General features: G+C 37.5%; 1 protein-coding gene across 2 annotated transcripts in view; it reads left to right on the top strand.

The window, feature by feature from the left end:
• PSTPIP2 (proline-serine-threonine phosphatase interacting protein 2) overlaps nucleotides 1-13,202 on the top strand; it is a 93,115-nt gene that overhangs the window by 68,376 nt on the left and 11,537 nt on the right. For both annotated transcript variants that reach the window (XM_036734927.1, XM_036734936.1), the window contains 3 exons: nucleotides 2,808-2,906; nucleotides 8,329-8,374; nucleotides 12,332-12,411. In XM_036734927.1, coding sequence (XP_036590822.1) covers nucleotides 2,808-2,906; nucleotides 8,329-8,374; nucleotides 12,332-12,411 — 225 coding nt within the window. The remainder of the gene's footprint in view (nucleotides 1-2,807; nucleotides 2,907-8,328; nucleotides 8,375-12,331; nucleotides 12,412-13,202) is intronic.

Here is a 13,202-nt window from a genome sequence, read left to right as displayed (position 1 = left end):
ATAAAAAGAACTAGATATAATAATTGCAAAATTCATTAGAGGAACAAAAGTTCAAGAATCTGAAAGGAAAATAATGGGAAAAATTGGGAAAGAAGGGGATCTAGCAATACCGGATCTCAAAATTTGGTATTGGTTAAAAAAATTCAGAAAAGTTGATCAGTGAGAAAGATTTGGTATATAAAATCTAGAAGTAGTCCATCATAGTAGTGTAGTATTCAATAAACCCAAGAATTCCAACTGTTGGAGTAAGAACTCACTTTGAACAACAACAGCAGCAACTAAAAAACCTGGAAAAACTGGTAGAATTTAGGTTTAGATAAGCATCTCAAACTGCATATACCACAATAAGCTCCAAATAGACACATGACCTATATATAAAAGATCATATTACAAACCAATTAGAACAGAGAGATGCCTTTCACATCTGAGGAGAGGGGGAAGAGTTCTTGACTAAACAGGGGATAGAAAGAATCATAGACCATAAAATGGGCAATTTTGATTACATAAAATTGAAAAGCTTTTGTACAAACAAAAATCAATGTATTTAGAATTACAAGGGAAACAGTTAACTGGCGGAAAATCTTTGCCTCAAATTTCTCTGATAAAAGTCCTTTATCTATAAAGTATAAGGAACTTATACAAATGTATTAGAACAAGAGTCACATGGAAAGCTATTTGGAATTATACCCTAAACTCACTAAACTGTGTATACCTTTTGATTCATCCATTTCACTATTAAGCATGTTCCCTAAAGAAATCAAAGACAGAGAAAAAGGACCCATATATATCAAAATATTTATAGCAGTAATTTCTGTTGGAACAAAGTAGATACCCATCAAATGGGGAATTGCTGAACAAATTATGACATATGAATGTAATGGAATATTATTGCTCTTAGTGACATAGGACTGATTCAAAGAAACCTAAGTAGACTTGTATGAAATTTTGTATGATGAAATGAGTAGAACTAAGAAAACAATTTATACAGTGACTACAAAATTACAAAGGAAAATAATTGTGAAAAATTTAAGAACTATGACCAGTATGATGACCAGTCATAACTCCAGAAGACTGATAATGAATCATGTTTCCTATCTCTTGGCAGAGGTGGTGAACTAAAGGTGCAGAAGGAGACAGACATTTTCATGCATATCTGATTTTTAAACTTTGTTTTACTTAATTGTATTTATATGCTGGGGGTGTGTGTATGATTTTTTTTTTGGCCTGAAGTATGGGTGGGGAAAATTAAAAGAGTAAATAAGGAGCCAGTAGCTTGTGACATTCCCCCTAAAAAAGAAAAGGAAGAAAAGAATGTCATTGAATTATGTAAAAATTACATGGAAGCAAGAAGTAGGACATTCAGAAGTACATCCAGATGAACAGGGCAGTGTTGGAATTGCCATGTTAAATTTACTGTATACTTTAAAAAACCAAGCAGTACACAGTAGTTATTCATGGCTCCATATACAATCCTTTCCTTAATTCTTATCTATATAAGGAAATGTTTATATTTGTCAAGTTCATAATAATAAAAAAGAAAAATATTCACAACATTCAATTCTGATTGTTTTGTTGTTTTTTCATACAATTATTTTAATCATTATATTTATTGTTTTCCCAGTTATGCTTATTTCATTTTCACTTATTTCACAATGATTTCACTTCTTTTTCAATTGTCTTTTTATTCTCATCTAAAAATCAGAACTAGAACCCAGGTCTCCTGACTTTTAGTCCAATGCTCTACTAATATTCACTGTCTTGTTCACAAGATCAAATTTCTTATGTTTTTTGTTTCATAGATCCCTTTGGCAGTCTGTTGAAACTTATAAAACTTTTCTCAGAATAATTTAGTTAGAGGTTGCTGAAAATAAAGAGATAATTTTTCCCCACTCAAGTTTATGTATTCCCTAAAATAAATCAACAGACCCTTGATTACATGGATCCCAGATGAATAACCCCTGTAGTAGATGATTATTCAGCTCTGAATTTTGTTTTGTTTAGGTAGACCAGGTCTTAGTTAAAGTAGTTGGATCAGCTAGTTAATTTTTGACCCACTTAGAACAGAAATTTGTAGATTTTTTTTTCATTACTAGTATGCTATAGTATATAGTATAGTTTAAAATCCACAGATTCATGAACATGCTTGCATAGATATGACCAGCACATGCTAAAGTATAGTTATCATAATTTAACACTGGTAACATTCATCTCTAACAAAGGCTTACCAATATGGACACATTTATGTGTAGGAATGTATTTGCAGATGCTATGTCTAATACTGTGATTTTCAGTTATGAATCTAAAACTATAAGTTTTCCTGATTTTTTTTATCTATACCAAACTCCATACTTATTTTAATAAAGTATTTTTTTTCTTTAAAGAATGGTTTAGGGGCAGCTAGGTGGCATAGTGAGTAGAGCACCTACCCTGGAGTCAGGAGGACCTGAGTTCAAATTTGGCCTCAGACACTTGACACATTTACTACCTGTGTGACCTTGGGCAAGTCAGTTAACCCAAATTGCCCTGCCTACCCCCCTGCAAAAAAAAAAAAAAGAATGGTTTACATATGCTCTTAATAAGAAGTGTCTCTTCTTTGAAGTAGCTACCACTAACTACTTGGTGAAAAATTAGGAAAAGAGCCAATCCCTCCCTTTGGTCTTCATTGAATTATAAATAATTCAAATTATTAATTTAATTTTAATATCAAACCTATGTCTTTACAATCTTCTTTGGAGTATATAGCACTAATGATGTCAGTCTCACGTCTTGTGCATCTCACTCTGATTTTTCCTTTTGGAACAACAAAGGCAAAGAAGATCTATGAACAGAAATGCAAAGATAAAGATGAGGCAGAACAGGCAGTGCATCGGAATGCAAATATAGCCACACCAAAGCAACAAGAGAAGGTAACTGAAAAGATGTTTTTTTCCCCTAACACAATTACTTCACTAGCATAGGTCATAAGCTTAAAAATTGAAGAGAAATAAGATTAGGCCTAAAAAACTGGTTGAAGGCAACTAAGAATTATTTTTAAGAAGCATAATTACTATCAATTATTGGTATCATCTTCCTTTCAAGGTCATTGTTATTCAAAGCACACTAATGATATTTTTGGGATTTGTTTTATTAATGTTTTAATGTTTTTAAAATAAATTTCTTTTTGATATTATTGTGAATGATACTTTCATCTGAAAGGATGAATTATCCATTTAATTTTGCAATGTGTAGGAAACAAAGATTTCTAGCAATTAGAAGACAGAACTACTTTTGTACCTATTACAGTAACAAGTGGGAAAGGGTGCATAGTGAATACCTTGGGATTCTAACAATAATACTAAGACTCCAAGTGAAGCTATTGGGAGGATTACAACTTCCAAATGCTCTGATCACTCAACAGGGCATCTAGTTTTGAGGACTGACCCAGCATCATGGATCACCTAGAGAAATGACCTTGTACTCTCAGATGACTGTACACTAATGTGCAGAGTATTGCTAATAAACAAAGAGAACAGAAATTTTTAGTGCAAGAAAGTAAATATGGCTTCATGGATATCAGCAGGACTTGGTACAATGGAATTTAGGCCTAGAACTCTTCAATGGAAGAGTTTAACTTTTTCAAAAGGAACAGATCAAGCAGGAGGGGTGGTCGAATAGCATTGTACTGCAAGAAAATAAAGACATCAAATCCATAGACCTGGAGGATGAGCTGGGGGAAAGCATGGCAAAGAACATTAGGCTAAAGATCGAAGAGGAAGGAAAAGTAGAAATAGCATTGATATGGAAGCAAAGGCATAACCAGGGGTATTCTTGAGCTAGCTTGAAATGGCTTGAGAGAGTCAATAATTAAATTTTCAGTGAGAGCATTCACAACTGAGAAGTCAGCAAATGCTACAAATTGGGCCTTATTTATTGTTTTGTTGATTTTCTAGACTTGAGAAATAATGCAGATTAAACCTAAAAGTGTGTCATGTATATAGTTCTTTTGGAGAGCTGGTTGTTAAACATTTATCAGCATACCCCTGGGCATACCCCAACTAAAATAATTTATTGCTTGTGCAAAAATATAAACCAGGTTGAAATAATATATAGGAGATTGGTGGCATAGGAACAGTGTTACAATGGACAATTGAAGGAAGATCATGTCATTGGCGTCTTACAGTATTGCAACATGGTTTTGTTACAGTCTATTAACTTTATTGTGAAATATAATGATCAAGAACTTTGGCAAAAAGTCACTGTATGACCTTGAATTATTGTGACAGATAAGGAGGATAATGGACACAGTTTTAGCTGAAGTTTTAGAAAAGAGAAAATACAGATAGGATTTGGAAAATTCAGAGAAAATACTGATATGATTTCATGGTCAATTCTCTGACTGGGAAAATGTACAAAATAATTGTGTACATGTAATTGAAGATACATACAGAGGACTGGCACAATCCAATAAGAATCATGTTAGGAGTTCTAAAGGCCAAAATAAGCTGAGGCTTTTGAAGACTTGTAAGGACAACAACATTTTAGCTTGTTGGCGGCAAGAAGCCAAAAACAGAAGACAAAAACTCACTTCTTCAGGTTTGTAGAAAAATGAGAGTTAAGGGGTGGAGCCAAGTTGGTGGCTGGAAAGCAGGGACTTGTGTGAGCTCCCCACCACGTCCCTCCAAAAACCTATAAAAAATGGCTCTGAACAAATTCTAGAACTGCAGAACCCACAAAATAGCAGAGGGAAGCAGGGATCCAGCCCAGGACAGCCTAGATGGTCGCTGGACGAGGTCTATTGTGCACGGAGTGGAGGGGAGCGGAGCTCAGCATGGGAGGCAGCAGGACCAACCAGACCAGGAGCCGGGCAGAACAGGCCCTAGCACCCTGAATCAGTGAGCTGTGGCAGTTACCAGACTTCTCAACCCACAAACACCAAAGATAACAGAGAAAGTTAGTGGGAAAAGCTGTGGGGGACAGAGTTCACAGTTCAGCCACTGCCCCAGGGGCAGCGGGGGAGGTACAGCTACAGAACTACAGCTGCAGTTACTTCCGGTGGAGGAATTAAGTGGCGGATCAGAGCAGGAGTGAAGAGCCTGCTGAAGATTTGCCTCAGGTCTGGGTTGGTGGTTCTTGAGGAAGGAGGAATGCCGGGGTGGCAGAGCTGGCTGTATAGAAATAGCTCTGAAATCAACGGCGCATCCCCTCAAGGTTGGAACAAAGGGCTCTTTGCTCTACAAGCAGTCATACCCCGACGAAAAACTCAAGGGTCAAGTAAGTTGGCTGGGAACATGGCCAGGCAGTGAAAACGCACCCAGATTCAGTCTCAGACTTTGGAATCTTTCTTTGGTGACAAAGACCAAAACATATGGCCTGAAGAAGTCAACAAAGTGCAAGAGCCTACACCAAAAGCCTCCAAGAAAAACATGAACTGGTCTCAGGCCATGGAAGAGCTCAAAAAGGATTTGGAAAAGCAAGTTAGAGAAGTAGAGGAAAAATTGGGACGAGAAATGAGAATGATGCAAGAAAACCATGAAAAACAAGTCAATGACTTGCTAAAGGAGACCCAAAAAAATACTGAAAAAAACATTGAAGGAAACAACACTTTAAAAAATAGACTAACTCAAATGGCAAAAGAGCTCCAAAAATCCAATGAGGAGAAGAATGCCTTGAAAGGCAGAATTAGCCAAATGGAAAAGGAGGTCCAAAAGACCACTGAAGAAAATACTACCTTAAAAATGAGAATGGAGCAAGTGGAAGCTAGTGACTTGATGAGAAATCAAGATATTATTAAACAGAACCAAAGGAATGAAAAAGTGGAAGACAATGTAAAATATTTCATTGGAAAAACCACTGACCTAGAAAATAGATCCAGGAGAGAGAATTTAAAAATTATTGGACTACCTGAAAGCCATGATCAAAAAAAGAGCCTAGATATCATCTTTCAAGAAATTATCAAGGAGAATTGCCCTGATATTCTAGAGCCAGAGGGTAAAATAGAAATTGAAAGAATCCACAGATCACCTCCTCAAATAGATCCCAAAAAGAAAACTCCTAGGAACGTTGTCACCAAATTCCAGAGCTCCCAGGTCAAGGAGAAAATACTGCAAGCAGCCAGAAAGAAAGAATTTGAATATTGTGGAAAAACAATCAGGATAACAAGATCTGGCAGCTTCCACATTAAGGGACTGAAGAGCTTGGAATACGATATTCCGGAGGTCAATGGAGCTAGGATTAAAACCAAGAATCACCTACCCAGCAAAACTGAGTATCATGCTCCAAGGTAAAATATGGATTTTCAATAAAATAGAGGACTTTCATGCTTTCTCAGTGATAAGACCAGAGGTGGATAGAAAATTTGACTTTTAAACACAACAATCAAGAGAAGCATGAAAAGGTAAACAAGAAAGAGAAATCATAAGGGACTTACTAAAGTTGAACTGTTTTGTTTACATTCCTACATAGAAAGATGATGTGTATGATTCATGAGACCTCAATATCATAGTAGCTGAAAGGAATATGCATATATATATGTGCATACATATATATACATATGTGTGTGTCTATGAATATACATATATATACGTGTATATATATATATATATATATATATATATATATATATATATACATACACACACACACAAAGGGCACAGGGTGAGTTGAATATGAAGGGATGATATCTAAAAAAATAAAATCAATTTAAGGGATAAGAGAGGAATATATTGAGAGAGGGAGAAAGGGAGAGATAGAATGGGGTAAATTATCTGGCATAAAAGTGGCAAGAAAAAGTGGTTCTGTAGGAAGGGAAGAGGGGGCAGGTGAGGGGGAATGGGTAAATCTTGCTCTCATTGGATCTGACCTGAGGAGGGAATACCATACACACTCAATTGGGTATCTTACCCCACAGGAAAGAAGGAGGAAGAAGATAAAAAAGGGGGAATGATAGAAGGGAGGGCAGACGGGGGGAGGAGGTAATCAAAAACAAACACTTTTGAAAAGGGGCAAGGTCAAGGGAGAAAATTCAATAAAGGGGGATAGGTTAGGAAGGAGCAAAACATAATTAATCTTTTACAACATGAGTATTGTGGAAGGGTTTTACATAATGATATGCATGTGGCCTAATGTTGAATTGCTTGCTTTCTTAGGGAGGGTGGGTGGGGAGGGAAGAGGGGAGAGAATTTGGAACTCAAAGTTTTAAAAACAGACGTTCAAAAGCAACAACAACAACAAAAAAAAGTTTTTGCATGCAACTAGGAAATAAGATACACAGGCAATGGGGCATAGAAATTTATCTTGCCCTATAAGAGAAGAAGGGAAAGGGGGATGGGAGGGGAGTGAAATGACAGATGGGAGGGCTGACTGGGGAATTGGCAACCAGAATATATGCCATCTTGGAGTGGGGGGAGGGTAGAAATGGGGAAAAAATTTGTAATTCAAACTTTTGTGAAAATCAATGCTGAAAACTAAATATATTAAATAATTTAAAAAATGAATGACATTGAAAGAAAAAAAAGAAAAAGAAAAATGACAGTTAACAGGGAGAAGATGGAACTATTCAATTCCTATTTTGTTTCTGTTTTTTCCCCATCAAGAACAATGCTCAAAAAAAAAAAAAAAGAATAATGCTCTTTAGATTGGGAAAGATAGAATAAAGGGGATGAGGAAAATTAAAACCCAAGATAAGCAAGGAGATAGTAAGAGCACCTATGTGCCCTAAGAACCTTTGAATATGATTCCTGTACTTTGAAGAATCCATGATGAATAGGAAAGATGCTGCTGGAAATACAAATTAGAGGGTTGGTGCAGATAATAGCTTGTCTGAAGGAAATTTGGGAATTTTAGTGGATTGCTAATTAAATTAGTAAATAGTTTTGATTAGTCAAGAAGTAGTTAAGTACTCACTACATACCAGGCACTATACTAAGTGCTGGAGATACAAAGAAAGGGATGGCATTCAACAAAGCTAATGCAATCTCTGGTTGTGTTGAGAGAGGCTTCATGTCTAGGACTGGGTGGGTCCCACTGTTCTGTGTCCTTGTCAGACCACCCCTGAAACATGATGTTCAGTTCTGGGTGCCAAATGTTGGGAGGGACCCTGATAAACTGGAGTATCCAGAGTTGGGAAACCAGGGTGGTGAAGGATTCAAGTTCATGCCATGTCATGAAGAGTTGAAGGAACTAGGGATGATTACACTGAAAAGAAAAAAGTTAGGTGAGATGTGTCCTCAGGTATTTAAAGAGCCATCATGTGGGACAGGGTTTCTACTTTTGCTTGGCCCTAGGATATAGAAGTAGAAGCCATGGATTGAATGATTCTGTAGGTTTCTCATTCCCTTTTTGTTTCCAAAGCTCTTTGTGAAACTGGCCACTTCAAAGACTGCTGCAGAAGACTCTGGTGAGTGGGGCTATCTTTATAATCACCTTTATTAAGTATTTAGCATGTGCTGCACACTATGGTAGGTACCAGTGATAAAAATTCAAAATTAAAACAGTCTCTGCCCTTAAGCAGCTTATATTCTTCTGGGGTTGGGGATTGCATTCAACATATTCATAGATAAGTAAATATAGGACACACATATATGTACATACATACATATATACACACAGATATATAATAGACTTTAGGAGAAGGCAGTAACAACTGGGTAAATGTCTTAATGAATGTTATACATTTTTAATGATTATAGAGCATTTTAAAATGATTTTTTAATGATTTAATGATTTACATTTAATGATTTTTTTTCATGATTATAGAGCATTTTTTCTTTGCACTCCCAATGTAATTCAGACATAGGGTATTATTCTTTCCTCTAGCAATTAAAATAAAGAAGTTGCCTTTGTTATTCTCTAAGCTAGGGTCCCCACCCATTTTTAGTAAAAGGTTGACTTTGAGTGTCTTTGAAATAAATAGGATCCTGGGAAAGGGAAAAAGGCAAATGGAATGAGCATGAGCCTGAATGATGAACTTTGTACCTATAGAAGCCCATTGAAAAAGCACTGGATTTGAACACTGAGAACCTGGGTTAGAATCCCAACTATGCCACTTACTACCAATGTTAATTTGGGCAAGTCATTTTCCCCTCAGTGGGCGTCAGTTTTCTCATCTACAAAATGAGTGGGTTTGGAATAAATGGACTTTAAAGTCCCTCAATCTATGATCCTGTCCTTTGCAAGGAGGGCAACATTGTCCAGAGGCTAACAATGTATCTCCTTCCCTTTGGTACCTTGACATTTCAAGTGGGGTGCTTCAGTGAGGGGAACCACACTGCAGTCCACAAAGTTTGCCATTGCCTGGGACAGGAGTGTTGTGGCAGCTGCTTTGTGATTCATCTACTGGGGAGCCCTGCTTTTAACATGATACAAAGGAAAACATGTGTCAATCCACATGGCTCTGTAGCTGGCATTGGGGAAGAAGTAGCCAAGAACTGAGAGCATTGGTTACACTGGTTCCAAGAACTACCTGCTCATCAGTTTGCAAAGTTGTAGAACACTCAGCACACCAGATAGCAAACCATATTCTTCTGATGAGCTGGCCTTCTTGTTGCTTTTCTAATATTGAGAGACAAAAGCACCTTTACAAAGGACTTCTCCTGACTCAATAGTGACCATTTTATTTTTATTCAGAATTTACTGTAGTCACCTTCCCTATCAAACAAATTTTCCTTGAAATATGTCTAGGCTTTTTGCTGTTGTTGTTGTTGTTGTTCATGGTTTTCAGGTTGTCTGATGGTTCTTAAATGATCTCTCCTTGATCGATTTTCTAGGTCAGTTGTTTTTCCTATGAGATAATTCACACATTCTTCTATTTTTGGAGTCTTTTGATTTTTTTTGTTTTATTGTTTCTTGATGTCTCATGGAGTCATTAGTTTTCACTTGTCAAGTCTAATTTATAAAGAGTTATTTTCTTCAGTGAAATTTTGTGTGTTTTATCAAGCTATTCTCTTTTCACAATTTTCTTGCATGGTTCCCATTTCTTTTCCCAGTTTTTTCTCTGCCATCTTTATTTGATCTTTAAAATCTTTTTTTTTTTGCTTAAAAAACCCCTCTTTCTTGAGCTCTTCTAGGAATTATTGTTGGCTTATATCCAATATGCATTTTTTTTTCTTTAATGCTTTGCTTTTAGTTGTTTTCAAGTCATTGTCTTCTTTTGGGCTTCTCTTAAATTTCCCTGTCACCGTAGTTGCTTTTTATGGTCAGGTTGTTTTTTTTTTTTGGCTCATTTTTCCAACCTATTTCTTGACTTTGGACTTTATGTTAGTGCTGGCATCTGCTCACTTCTTGGGGATTATCTGGCCTGACCTTCAGTCTTTTTAGATCCTTTGGCTGCTTTTACAACTCAGTCTGGGGGACTGTAATTTTTTGGTGCTTCCAGAGTGGTGTGATCTAGGACAAGATCTGTTCACTGCCCTCCTGGTCTATACTTTACAAGTTCATGACCTGATCTGTTGGATTTTGTGTGGTTGAGTTTCTGTAGACTGCTGCTAGACTCAGTCACAGTTAGCCTGCTGGAAGATTCTGCAGGTTCATAGAAGTTCAACTGCTGGCTCCCCCTTGGTTTTGCTCTCCTGCCTTGATTATTCCCACTATAGGATTAGGTGTAGGAATAAATGTTAGAACTGAGTTCCCACTCTGTTCTTGGGCTCTCACTCACACAGCTATGTTTCTGGACCTTGTTTTTTGCTTCTAACACAGGTAGGGGCCCCTGCTGTCTCTGGGACACAGTACTGGGTAATGGGCAACTGAGTTGCCAGATGGTACTGTTCCTGCTCCTATGCTAGTAATGTGGTTCCCTGGGATCTTTTTTTTTTTTTTTTTGCCTAGGTGCTTCTTGTCCTGATATTCTTTTTATCATCCATCAATGCTAGAATGCTTCCCCAGGCTGCTGCCAACCCCCTCTCCTTCCACCTTCCCACCCTCACCCAGTGTTCCTGCTGTTGCCCTGTAATCCTGGCCAGGCCCCACTCCACTGTCTGCAGATCACTCTATCTCTTTTCCTAAGCTACCCTGTGCTGGCAAAATGACTCACTGTGAATTTTTCTTGGCTTTCCCAACCAGAATTTGATCTGGCAAGCTTTCTAGTTCATTATGAAGAAGGTTGAGAAGGTGCTAAGGCAAAAAATGTTTCTTTTCATTTCACCATCTTGACTCTGTCCCTCCCCACTCTTCTTCTTCCCCCTAACTTTTACTAAAAGTAAAAAATGCTACAGTATTTTAGGAGACAGGGATGACAAACAAAATCTCTGATCTGTAGTTCTCTGTCCTGGTTCTATTCATTTAAAAAAATGAGTTGAGCTCTGCTAATTGCCTCTGTTTCTATGCTTGTGTGGCACAGTGGATAGAACACTAGGAAGAGTTGAGTTTGAATCCAGCCCAGACACTTACTGGCTCTGTGATCCTGAGGAAATCACTTAAACCTCTTATCTGCATCAGCATCCTCATACTACTCAGTTGTTGTAAGGATCAAATAAGATAATATTTGTAAACTGCTTTGCACAGAGTGTCTGGCACACAGTAGGTATTTATTAAATACTTATTTCCTTCCCCTCCGTCTTATTAGCAAAAGTGCTGATGGGAAATGTAGTTTTCACAGAGAGAAGGGCTTACATATCATAAGAGGTTGAAGTTGGGCAGGATGGGAAAAGTCTGATAACTTTTGAACCCCACTGAGAAAGGAGCCTAGAGGTCTAGATACATACCGGCAATGATCTAATCGCAAGGGAAGGGCACTGCTATCCTGGAACTGAATCTAATCCTGAGCAGGTGGAGCCTTGTCTGGCCTACTGACCCATTTAAGAAAAGACATACTTGAATAGAATTGTGTGCTTTCCCTAACCACCTCTGTTACTATAACCTGATAAATTTTCCTCTTTCCCTTTTCGTTCTCCTGCCCTGCCTCATAGTTGAATGGAGAATTGGCCTTGCTTACCCTTGGGAGTTTCCAACTCTCTTTAAACTTGATTTGCTGAGTATACTTTTAGTGGGTTTATCTCCAGATAATTAAGTTGATTATTATTGCATTCTTAGAGACTGTTTGCTAAAAAGGAGTGGACCATACAGTGAGGAAGGGAAAAAGGGAACCCATGGGCTCAATAGAATTAACCTTGTTCCTATATTAAGGTATGATCTTCCTTCCTCCCTACTTCCCCCACTCTTTTTCCACAAAAGGGCTTCCCTTGGAAAATGTGGCTATTGATGGCTTCTATTTCACAATTTCACAGGAAGATAATGATGTCCACAATATACTTAGCATTCTTTGGAGAATGACAGTACTGCTGCTAAACAGAATGAATTTCTAATTTTTTTTTCACAGAATCCTCATCTTTTGTCTTGCTAATTTCCATTTCTCTTGCAGACAAAACATACTTGTTGAACATTAATTTGCTGGAGAAGATAAGAGAAGATTGGCAGGGTGAACACATCAAAGCCTGTGACGTAAATCTCTCAAGAAACTGCTTGGGATGGGAGGGGGCACCTCTGAAAACTAATGTATGCAAGCAGTGGCTTTTCTCTACTATGACAGACACTGCAGTTGTCATAGAATTATAAGTTGTAAGGGCTGGAAAGGAACTTATATGTCATATAGGATGACTGGCTAGATGCCTCTCATTGACTCTCTTTTGAGAGAGGATAGTGATGGAGTTCTAATAGTGATGCCCCCAGCACTAATAATCTAACTTCATTATAGCCCACTGTACCTACCTAGCTGCCATGCGCCACCTCTCCCCTGCCCCCACCAATGTCCAAACTTCTTCATATATGCCTCACTGCTCACTAGAACAACAGATGTGTCTCTGAACTCTTAGTTTCCACAGAAACAGGAATAATAAGTTAAGGGTTTATGGGAAAGGAAAGCAAAGTAGATATCTAGATCAATTTACACTCATTCAAAATTAAAAAAAAAATAGAATTTATATTGTCAACTTTTAAAACATCTTTCATATGCATTCTCATTATATCCTCAGAACAACCCTGTGATGTAGATAGGCCAGGTGATGTTTTCCACATTTCATAGATGAAGAACTTAGGGCAGAGGGTGATGAATCATATTTTCCAAGGTTCACAAATCAGTGGCCAAGCCAAAACTATAATCCAAATCATCTGACCTAGTCCAAAGGTCTTTTTTTTTTTTAACCACATCCCATTGTCTCTCAAAAGTAGAGGTAGGTGAGATGAATTCCACTAAAATAAAATTTAAAAACTAGAGTTTTAGGTCCTTCCCTCCC

The sequence above is a fragment of the Trichosurus vulpecula genome, chromosome 1, assembly GCF_011100635.1.
Source record: "Trichosurus vulpecula isolate mTriVul1 chromosome 1, mTriVul1.pri, whole genome shotgun sequence".
NCBI classification, from domain to species: domain Eukaryota; kingdom Metazoa; phylum Chordata; class Mammalia; order Diprotodontia; family Phalangeridae; genus Trichosurus; species Trichosurus vulpecula.
Note: the sequence above shows the minus strand (reverse complement) of the source record. Positions and strands in the feature narration are given on the sequence as shown.